Source organism: Epinephelus lanceolatus, chromosome 7 (assembly GCF_041903045.1).
Source record: "Epinephelus lanceolatus isolate andai-2023 chromosome 7, ASM4190304v1, whole genome shotgun sequence".
NCBI lineage: Eukaryota > Metazoa > Chordata > Actinopteri > Perciformes > Serranidae > Epinephelus > Epinephelus lanceolatus.
In genome coordinates, this window is record NC_135740.1 from 17,825,810 (window position 1) to 17,837,664 (window position 11,855).

The 11,855-nt window shown below is 39.9% G+C and overlaps 1 protein-coding gene across 2 annotated transcripts; it reads left to right on the plus strand.

The window, feature by feature from the left end:
* The first annotated feature begins 1,386 nt into the window (after nt 1-1,386).
* Nucleotides 1,387-11,612, plus strand: mchr2b (melanin concentrating hormone receptor 2b). Of its 2 annotated transcripts, XR_013491790.1 has the most exons (3): nt 1,387-2,061; nt 4,235-5,067; nt 7,555-11,612. XR_013491790.1 is itself a non-coding variant. In XM_033633664.2 (2 exons), the coding sequence occupies exons 1-2, from the start codon at nt 1,661-1,663 to the stop codon at nt 4,872-4,874; spliced, it is 1,041 nt and encodes a 346-aa protein (XP_033489555.1). In that variant the 5' UTR covers nt 1,387-1,660; the 3' UTR covers nt 4,875-11,612. The 2 variants fall into 2 exon arrangements, 1 of the variants encoding a protein (XP_033489555.1); XM_033633664.2 differs by having other exon boundaries at nt 4,235-11,612.
* The last annotated feature ends 243 nt before the right edge of the window (nt 11,613-11,855 follow it).

Below are 11,855 nucleotides of genomic sequence, written 5' to 3' on the forward strand. Positions count from 1 at the left end.
TGTCCTTGAATCCACTGCATCTGACAGCAGCAAGTCAAAATCAACTAGACATGCTGTTGCAGATGTTTCACCTCTCGGCATGGTTCAGACCTATAGATACAGTCTGTCTCTGGCAAAGTAGAGTTCATACCCACTCACAGATCTAAATTGAAGAGATCAAAATGATAAAAAATAATTTAATAAAGTGAATTTTATTCAGTGTGGATTTTTCTTTTGCTGTCAGTTGACAGACCTGAGTATAAAGAGCTCATTGAAGCAGGTCGGCTATTGTTCTGGACCAGTGAGGATGTCCGAGAGTCACAAAGTGTATTTTATATGAAGGCCTGTGTTAAAATAATTATATTATAGTGCACTTTAAACAGCACTTTGAAGAGAAAGGAAGCATCATAGAGAATGAATAAACGGTACCTGAAGCCAGCTTGAAGAAAGCTCACATGAATTCCCACTGACCTGTTGTTGGATCCCAGCAGAGTCCCTCTGCTGTGCTGGATCAAACTCTCAGGCTCAGTTACCATCCTTTAAAGCTGATTCCCAATGATGTCAGAACAAAGCTCCAAAGAAAATCATATTTTTGGTACCAGGGTTACACAGCAGCCTTCAGGGCATAATTCACCATTAAAAACTTAATTGCTAGTGATAGCCTGAATCAGTTCAAATTCTTAAAGCTGAAACTAATCAGAATTTGGGAAAAACAAAAGGCGGACTGCTTAAAAGCCCTCTGGAAATGTGTGTTTTAATTGAAATGCAAATGTAACACAAATCTCTTTGTGCAAAAGTAATTGAACCATGTGGCTTAATTGTGCAGGTATATTCTGCACGAGTGTCTTACATGTCTCCCTGTTTTGTCTTCCCAGTGCCGCTAGTTACCTTAAAGAGGTAACTGTTATCTTTAGTCTTAGTGATTCTTCCAAGTGGCTACATCAAAGTTAAACGTGAAAGCCTTTTGTCATCTGTGTGTTATCACATTGCAGAATGAACATGACTGTTCTTTTTGTTATATGTATAGGGTACATGCATATGTTTCAATAATATTGCTTTTGTTTGATACTTTCTCTTATTTTTTATTAATAATAATAATAATAATAATAATAATAATGATGATGATGATGATGATAATAATAATAATAGTAATAATACCTTACACCTATCAATGTCTAAGAGAGAGAGTAAATATATGGAGATGCCTTATGTGCAGGCTCCATCAAAAAGCGTCACTAAAAGTTTGTTTGCTCTCCTCCTTCATCTAAATCACCAAGATATAAAGCAAACCAATATTTTTTCGCTTCCAGAGTCCGTTTTTCATTTGCTTGTCTTTTTATATGACACAGCGAATGATCTTTGAAGGGTGGGAACTAGTGTCCCCTGAGGCGCACAGTGTGTTTGGTAAAGCGCACAGCGGATGCGCGCGGTAAATGGTCATATCAGAGTTTGCCTCCCGAGATAAAGATGGTTCAGGAAACATCGTTGCTCCTGTTAGCCAGACTTGATTAGATTTTACATTTCCCCTTTTAGAATAATATAATCTTTGTTGAGGAACTCAGGGAGAGAAGACGCTGCCCAAGTTTGGAGAGCAGACACCGACAGGAGAGCGCCCCGTGCGCGCTTTTAACTACAGCGGCAACAACAAAAACACCGAGGAGATCATTAAGAGGATTTAAAAATGAATGACACGGACGTTTTTTGCAAAAACAACCAGACTGAGAACTTGACTCACCCGTCATGTCTGAGTTCAACTTCCTCATACAACCACATCGACATCACCACCTTCATGCACATATTCCCTTCAATTTATGGCATCCTGTGTTTGGTGGGAGTTTTAGCCAATGGACTGGTCATCTACGCGGTGAAAGCATGCAAGAAGAAAATGGTTTCAGACATCTACGTGCTGAACTTGGCAATAGCCGACATGCTGTTCCTGCTTGTGATGCCCTTCAACATCCACCAGCTGGTCAGAGACAGACAGTGGGTCTTCGGAAACTTTATGTGCAAGGCGGTGGTGGTGGTGGATGTCAGCAACCAGTTTACCACGGTGGGAATTGTTACCGTGTTGTGCATTGACCGGTAAGTGTTAGATCCTAATAAAAATGATAATAATAATAATAATAATCTTTTAGAATAATTAACTAGATGCCATCTAATCACTAAACAGTCTATCTGCAAATATAATGGAGTTGGGTAATAATCTGTGCAACAGCCCATGAAGACACAGTGTTCCCCGCATAAATGATGTATGTGTCATGTTTATGATCTGAACACACTCAGGGTATTTAAATGAGTCTGTGTGCTAAGTGTTAGACTGATAAAGATCTTCATTTGAAGGTAATCACCAGAGCAGGAGTTGCTCTCAGAGCCATAATGTCACACATCTTCAGCATAATACACATAATGCACTTCTGTAGGGCCACTCGACCAGCTAATTGCATTCTGATGAGCAGCACCACCTGCACTGAAAAACATCGCTTATTGGCTCCAGAACATTTAGCAGCGGACTTATTACTTTTATGTGTTATCATTTTATCAGTACTGTTTTTTATTTTATCTAGCCCCGACAGCACAACAATCCAACTCTATCCTTTCAAATTACTTGTATTAGTTTTATTAAAGTTACAAAGCCTCGCTGCAGCAATTAGAAGAAAAAAATCAAACACAAAAACTAAACTCCAGCCCCTTCAAAACAAGCAATTATAGGCTGTAATCTCGTCTTAAAAAGGATCAGACTAATGATAACCTTTAACAAACAAAAGAGCTATCTTGTGCCACCGCAGTAGATTAAATGTAATACAAAAGGCACCATAATTTTAGTGTTTAAAACCTTTCACAGGGCTGATAAAACTTATTTGACATTTTAATTAAATGAAATTTTGAATAGAGTTTTCCTTTTGACATCCCTCAGCCTCATACAGCCTCACTACATTTTCTTTGCAGTTGTTTATCAGAGTTGAGGAGCACAGTCTAGTCATAGTGAAAAAGTTAACTTCTAATATCAATATTACCAAGTTACTATATCTGATAAGAACGCACATGTCCAGTCATGACAACTCCCAGTTCATTTCCTCTCAGCTGTTAGACACATACCAAATAGTTTTTTTTTTTTTACGCCCAGGGAAATACACAAAGTATGCCCGGGGTGGTGCCAACAAAGACAGTGTTGTGTTGTGTTAATGAACAAAGAAAAAAAGTTATTTCTGTTTGTTCCACTTAAGCTCAGGATGCAGTATAATTTCATTTCATGGCTGTTTCTTGGGTATTAACATGTTCCTGTTTACAGCGCAGAGTAAATACAAGTAAACATTTGTTAAAGAGCAACTTAAAAAGATAGAATAATAAGTACAAGAAATAATTAAACATTAGAAAAAGACACTTTCGGTTTGGATGTTGTCAAAAGAAACTTTTTTTTTTTTTTGACCTGAATCTATTTGCTCTAATGCTGTTTTTCCTCACACTACAGCCAGACAAGGACAGAGCGTAAAACAGATGCAGTGAGGTGGAGTTTTGGCAGCCCAAATTGTACGTTTTTGATGGTATCAATATCCAACTTGGCCGATCTCAGGCATCGCATCAGTAGGCCAGACACTGGGTATTGATCTGCACTTACTGACTCAACCATCACACTGAAAGAATATTTATTTAAATTCAACAGTGGATGCCAGCTTCTGTTGACGATCAGAATGCAAAACTATTGATTCATATTGTAAGATAATTGCGATTTAGCAGGATGTCCTAGAGAAAATTGCGAGTCTAGATATAGTTTACACTCCTGTAAATCAAACCAGACCATTTAGACATAGGCAGTAACATGTAACATGTAGACTGCAGCTAGTACTATGCAATTTGCTCCACTTAAATGACACTTGGTGTAAGTAATGACAAAGTGGCCATTCATTTCCTGCAAACGTCCTGAAGACTGTCAATTTTATCTAGCTGAGCAGCTCCTCAAATTGAAACACAATCAAATGCAAAACCCAAATGGAAATGTGTTCATTTTCTACTGCTGTCACCCTGTCTAAATTATACTAATTTGTCACTGCATTCGTCACTCTACTGAGCATGTAATATGGTACTTGATTTCATCATTCCCTCTTGCCTGATTTGAGTCTCTGAGCTTGTCAAGGATCAAAATGACCTCTCGAAGCAAAACTAATTTTCTTTGCATGCACTTCGGCAAAGTTGCTTTTGTCATATGTGTTTCTGACTGGGGTCCACCCTTTTAAAAAAGTTACCTCTCTTTTCCTAGATACATAGCTATCGTCCACCCCACCTCAGAGAGGAGGACCATCCAGTGGACCATCATCATCAATCTGCTGGTGTGGCTGGGCAGCTTCCTCCTCACTGTCCCTGTTATGTTGTACGCCAAGGTTGTGCGCAGGCAGCATTTGGAGGTGTGCATGATGTACCTGGATGGACCTGAGGACATGTACTGGTACACTCTCTACCAGTCCATCCTGGGCTTCATCATCCCTCTCATCATCATCAGCACCTTCTACTCACTCACCCTCTACCACGTCTTCAGCTCCATCCGCCGCGTCAAACGTAAGCAGTCTGTTTGGGCCAAAAGAGCCACCAAGATGGTCCTAATGGTTATCGCCCTGTTCCTGATCTGCTGGTCACCTTATCACGTCATTCAGGTGATCAACCTGACCAACAACACCCCGACTATTGCTTTTGTCTACGCCTACAACATCAGTATCTGCCTCAGCTACTCCCACAGCTGCATAAACCCGCTCATGTTGCTCATCTTTGCCCAGAATTACCGTGAGCGTCTTTGCTCTAGGAACGTGCTGCACAGCTCCCAGCACTCGTCCAAGGTCACGGTGGTCAAAGCAGATGCTTCCAGTACGACCAATGATCCCAACAACCGCTGTACTGCCATCTAATCAGAGAGATGTCTTTTTGTATATACACATGTAAATGTTTTTGCTGCTCAGCCCAAATGGAAGCATGAACGGTGCTGCTTGTGAAGTCATATTATGCAGCTTTTTCCAATAAATGAGTCGGAAATTGGTACCAACAAAAAAAGTGGGCATGAAGCTTGAGCAGAAATGTCAGCTGTGAGTAAGTAAAATACAGGTAATGTCACAGGTTTTCAACATATGCAGAGGAATACTCACTCAGTCATCAGTCAGTCACAGTCACATACTGCATAATCAATTCTCTGAAGATGACCCATATATTTATTTATTCATCCCACGCTACTTCCTTATTGATATGATTTTTTTTCTTCCATTCCATTCTTCCATATGACCATTTTCAAAATTCATAGGTTTTTTCTATCGTCTAAGACAGTCTCTCCCAAATCTAGAATCTACAAACTAGAGTGCTAAAACTCAAATTTGTGATGTTTTCACATAAAAAAAATTGAAACTGCTCCATAGACAATAACTTGGGGAGGATGTTCTCGATGACACTGAGAGCACACAGGGGAATGTAGGGTACGTTTCATAACTGAGAACGCTACAATAGAAAAAAGCTCATAAAGCCTATTTATTTTCTAAGGAGCAGCCTCAGACTTTATACTTGATGACATCAGAAGTTTGAGACTCACTCCTCTGGTTTTAAGAGAGAGTAGCTCATGTTCACAAATATGGACTGAACTTTTCAAGGCAATAGAAATAACATGCTGGATTTTTTTAATTTGGGTGGTGTTCTCCTTTGAAGTCCAGGTAAAGCAAAAGCAGTTTTCTTTCTAAACACATCTTTCATGGTTAAAAATATTATTGGAAACTGCTGAAAAGACTGTGAGCTGTTAACTGAATTATGGAGTTAGACTCTTAAACAGTTTTTCACCGTATATGTGTCCAGGACTTTTTGGGTGGGCCTGAAATCATGGCCATACTTGGCGTTACCCCTCCCCTACTGTATAGAAACTATGTTAGTACTAACATCACAGCTACTAACATCAGAACCTCTTTCAGTCTGATAAATACATGACAACTCTGTTGAATGCCACAGTCATAAAGACCCTTTTAGGGCCGACGTCTCAATGACGTCAGTAGCTGGAGGCAAAACACAACTCGCCACCACAGAAGGAGTAATGGCTCAAAACTTAGATTTCATCACATACCAGCTGCCACTGCACGTCAACACAAACAAAGACAACTATGGTTAAATGCGATAAGACGAAAGGACTGGGCGGAAATGATCATCAAAAATGTTCGTGTGTGCAGCACACACTTCATATCAGGTTAGGGGAAAAGTATTTACTGTTGTAGGGATGAATGATTTATGTGTATTAAGGGTTATCATGTCCACCTAATCAGATATTGGGGCGGTATTAAGAGGAATATTGGATTTCTCTGTAATGCTATAGTGCATTAGCTAACATTAGCATCGATAGCACAACAAACCGAAGGAAACCGTTCAAGTGTCGTCCTCCGCTGTAAGATTGGCATAGTAATGAACCACAAAGCCAGCCATCCTACCCTCAGCAATCCTGTCAAATCATCCATCCACTGAGTGAGAGCGTGCAGGTCGGCCAGTCTGGTCCCGTTGATCAGTGTTTACTTATTCAGTGACCTGACATGGTGCGTTCATAAATTCATTCTGACGCTCTACACTAAAATGAGAGCCCTGTTGGTCAAAGAGACAGAGCGTTATCCTTCTGTATAAATTAATGAACAGTTAAGTTAATCACACATTCACTCCGCTCGGTGCTCTGCTACTCCGACAATGCAGTGCTCTGGATAACTGAACAGTACACCCAGACAGCCCACTGAATTTACAAATGGTCCAGTTTGTGCCAGAGTGTGCTCCGGCACTTGGAATGAATATTTTCAAATGCACCACTCACATCATCTTCCTCCACTGTCTAAAATGAGCTAACAGAACTCGCTAGCTGGTGCCAGCTAATGTCTGTGGAGAATTGTTTTGCCTCCAGCTAAGCCCCGCCCACCAAAAAGCGTCACACTGTTAACTATCAGTTAAAGGGTCTATAAACACAGGCAAAATAGCTGTCACTTTCAGTCTTTCAGCCTGAATCAGTTACGCAGCCTGCCGGCAGTTATTGCTCACTACTGTGGGGCGTGTGCTTTGTGCTAATGTTAGCTGCCACTAGCTTCTGAACGACAGTCTGTCGCTTCACAGCAGCTCTCTTGTACTTCAGTCTGGGGGGTGTGTGCTTTGTGCTACTGGGTTAGCTGTTGAACTGGAGTCTGTCTCTGTACAGCAGCTCCTTCTTCATCTCAGCCTCCTCAGCGGACACACCCTCAGCGTCTCAGAGCAGAGAATACTGCTTTTTTTTTGATGATTTGAAACCTAATGTTATATACTTGGTGATTTTCAAATCATTGAAATGTGGCTGGGTGGTTAGTAATACATTTTTCTGTCATGTGACAAACTCATTATGCAAAATTCTTTTTGCTTTACCCGGACTTTAAGATAAAAACACTTACTCACTCTTTCATCTGCTCGTTGATTTACTTGCACAATTGTCTTCTCTACACCTACTTAATTATGTATCTACCCATCCCAATTTCCCATCATCATTTATTGACAAAATTGTCTATTGTTGTTATTCTGATCATTTTATTCTTTTATTGAATAATTGCTTTCCCCCAGATTCATTATCTCCCCATCCCAGTAAGGATATTAATGAGGTTATCCCGCTGGTGTCGGTGAGGAGGCCGCATCTCTGTCCCAGCTGTGACCTCTTCTGGATTAAAAATATCTGCCTTTCCGGACAGAGCCGACTCTGGGGAGGTTCTGAAAGGGGCCATAGGTATCTGAAGGGTTGCAGCCTGAAGCAGATCAACCAAAAAAGTAGTAGCACCCCTACAGTACCTTGGATGTGCCCAGATGTGCTTATTTTCAGTGTTGCTTTAGTTTCTTTTGTCTTCTTTACTTTCTATCTGTTGTTAGTTTATTTGGACAGTCTTCTTTCTGTCTTCCTCTTTGTCTCTTCTCATTCAGTTATAAATATACACACACACACACTCATACACTCACACCTGTGCCCTGTATATCCACTCTTAGCAATGGTAACTGGCTCACATGTTTTATTTTATTTTATTTTATTTTTTCAGAGGTTATTCAGTTTGTCAAGTATGTGCCATGTTTCCTCTATGTCCACATGATGGGATGTGTTGCTTGTAAACCTTTTGTTCTCTGTCTATTTCTATGTGTTTCATGTTTCTTCTTCTGTCAGTGTTTGTGTACTGTCCCTTTGCACCAAAAAAAAAACAGACAAAGGTTTTCCAGGAGAAAATCTAGGAAAAAAGAAAGTGCTCAGAGGAAGGCTAAAAAGGAAAGTAACTGCTTCTGAGCCAAAACTAGAGGGAGTGTCAGCAGCACTGACTTTCAAACATGCACAGATGAGAAGGGGCGCTGAGGAGCGACTCGAGTGTGCATCTCTTTCCTTTTGGACTTGGAGCTTTCATTAACCTTTATCAACCACAGGCTACATCCAGTGTCATGCTGGTTGATCTTAACAGCTTGTGAGATGTGTCGCTGACAAAACATTAGCATGTTGAAGTGTGAAATGTTATGATACACTAGCTGTCTCGTTATTAGCCAGCTTCCTGAGGGCTCACCATGAAATTTAATTCCACTCCACAGTTGGTTGTTTAATGGAAAGTTTTTATCACTACACATTGTGACGTCTTCAGCTGGTGTACTTTTTTAATAAGGAACCCCTTGTGAAGGGCTTGTAAGTTGATCTGTTATGAGACAATAACAGGGATGCATTTGTTGTTAATCCTTTCTATCTTAATGCAGTTACAAAAGATGGTAATCCATTAATAAAATGTAGTTTCTCACTTTCTAATTAGCCCACATATCTGCAATTATTAATGATGCTAAGTCATTAATGAAGGGTTTTAATCATCACGACTGCCTTTGTAAATGTTAATAAGATGTTAATATATAATTTTGGTCCAGATTGTCCGCCAAACTAGTTGGCGGGAGTTTTTACAACTCGGCAACCCAAAATTTGTTATGACAAATGGCTCATAACTGATCTCAAAAACATAGGAACATTATTTTTTAACCATTAATAGCATTAATTACAACTCATAAACCCTTTAAACCAGTGGTTCCCAACTGGTCCAGACACGGGGTCCAGATTTCTCTTAAGTCATGAGTTAAAGGTCCACACAGTGTAATATATTCAGTGTCAAACTTGCATTTGAACATGTCGTTAAGATAGTTTGCTGTCTCTGTCAAGTAGCTGTCTGTTATTCGCTCACTCTACAGCAAGAAACAGCACTTGAGAATAAAAGCTTTGTGCTGGAAATCTACTTAACAATCTTGACACATTTTACAAGTCACTTGCAGTCTATTTATAAAGAACCCGTGACCCACTTTTGGACCACGACCCACCAGTTGGGAACCACTGCTTTAAACCATTACATCCCATACATAGATAAGAGAAAAAAGGGCACCTTATGGTATAATTTATGGCAGTCAAACATCAGAGAAATACTTTAAAGGGGGTCCTCAATGTTTTTCAGGCCAAGGATCCCTTAGATGAAAGAGAGACAGAGCAGGGACCCCCTACTTCATATATACTATAACACTGCATTGCATTTGAAAAAGGATGGGTGATTGCTGTAAGGCAGAGGGCCTGTAATTGCTTTTCAGATAGATGAGGGAGTAAACCCCACTTTCACAAAGATAAGTTGTTGTGAAAGGCAAATCATGTTGTATCCATGTTAATGTGTATTTTCAGACACGTTAACTTTTGAAACGTTCAAAAAATGATCAAACAATACTACAGCGTTCCCACTACAGTAACTCTGAGGACCCCCCTGGATCTCGGACCCCCTGTTGAGGACCCAGGCTTAAAGAGAAATACTGGTTGTTCATCGTGAGCACAAAGTCTGTTGTTTTGCTATTCCCAGACTAAGCAGAACAGCCTCTTTCTGTTTGTTTTTGACTCTAATCGCATGCAGCATAAAAAAAAAACAACAACGGTGACTGCTTCACACTCAACGCCTCACCAAAATGAAGATTAACAAGAATCTGTCAGATTGTCATGATAGGCCTGAGGCGGGGAAGTTGATCCCAATAGATGTATTACAATACTAGTGGATTAGTTTTAAAATACTATACATCAAACATTCAGTGCTTTTTTTGTCTCTTTGTTTATTTATCCAAGTCCCTCAGCCTCCTACACCACAGTTACCATAATGTGAGCTGCACACACTGTCCTGTTAATAGGTAGGGGTCACCTAAAAGGAAAATACAGCTAGATACTGACAGGTTTGTTACCTGACAAGAGATCTGGTTAAAATGATATAACTAATAAAGCTGATGCTATATTTTGATATTATGTATTAATTGAGATATTGTTGGTCGTCTTTATATGCAGAACACTGTGGTTCTCCTGATGTTGTATTTACTGTACAGTGACCTTCAGATTGTAACTGTTGTGTGTTCCTCTTATTTTCAAATGCAAGACCCATCTGTATTCACTCAAACTGCTCAGGAGCTGCTTTTGGAGTTTGAAGTGTATATTTTGTGACAAGGAGCTATTTTCATAATGGACTCAGAGGACAAATACAGTGATACTGCTGGGATAACAAAGACAGCATGAAGGACAGGTAATGCTCTCGCATCAATACCGTCAGTTGCCTGATTGTTCATTTGCATAATGAAAAGCGAGAGGTGATGTACAGAACATTTATATTTGCGTTATATTTTGCCACCAGAGTTAAGTATACAATGGCACCAGAGCACTAAATGTGATATATTGTGTGTCCTGTACACTTCTCCTATGCTTAAGCAGGGATGCATCACGCTGCCATATGTGGTTCTTTTGTGTGCTGTATGCAAAGACTGTAGGCATTGTTTTTACTTTGATCGAGGCTGGATTAGCTGCTGGGCAGAGCGGGGAGCTAGGCCCTGGGGTTGCAGGTTCACTCTGTGGAAATTAAGTTATGATAATTTGATAATGTGCAGGTTGGTTTTAATATGTATGACTAACACACAATGTAAACATGTTGAAAATGGGCCCTGTGTATAATTCTAGTTTTAATACCTTTAAAGAGGCACTCTCACAGGTTGAGATATCGTGACTTTAACCTTTAGCACTGGTCAATCTCACAAACCCTAAATCCTACAAACTCCACACCTCCATTATAAAATCATAGTAATAAATTCCAAGCCTGAGTGCAGATAACAACGGTGGCCCTTAGAGGTCAATGCACTGCAAATTAAGAAAACGTGCAAATAGAAAAAAAAAAAAAACACCTTCACCAATTTGAAAACAAATGTGCAATTTTTAGAAAAAACCCTGTAAATGGAGAAAACAAGACCAAATACAGTTTCTTGAAGATGGTTTCCAAGGGACACTAAAAAGTGATGCACATAAACTGTAAAATGTAAAAAAAAAAAAAACACGTAAAAGCCCAACTCGGGACAAGAGTTGACACGACTGGGGCATGTTTGTTGTTGCCATGGTTTTGGTTGATGAAGTTACTGAAGTTGGCAATCCATCAGTGGTGTTGACAGTAAGCTGAAATGTAGGGTTTTGCTTATATTAGCCTGCAAATTCAACTAATCTGATGAAATACACAGTTATTTGTGAAATAGGCTAACAATATGTGAGGGGGCTTTAGTTATTTTCAGATCTGTCACCAAGTAACATTTATTAATGAAAATAAATTGCAATTTGATTACTTACAGTCCCTCTTGGACTTCTGTTTTTGGGATTGTTGCGGCTTAAAATGTCAGATTTCTTTGCAGTTTAACTGTGCGTTCACACCAAACGCGATGGACGCGATGAATGACACAAGTTTCCATTCAACATCAATGTAAATGACGCGATGACACTCGATGTCGCTTCAGGCAACGCGTTTCAGGCGATAAGAGCGACGCGATGAAGCGATGACGCGTCCATCGCCTCATCGCGTGTCACTTGA

Bases quoted from the DNA above. Each gene is read 5' to 3' on its own strand.
- mchr2b (XM_033633664.2), top strand. From the start codon at position 1,661: ATGAATGACACGGACGTTTTTTGCAAAAACAACCAGACTGAGAACTTG. The intron at 2,062-4,234 runs GTAAGTGTTAGA...CTCTTTTCCTAG, and splicing joins ACCGTGTTGTGCATTGACCG to ATACATAGCTATCGTCCACC.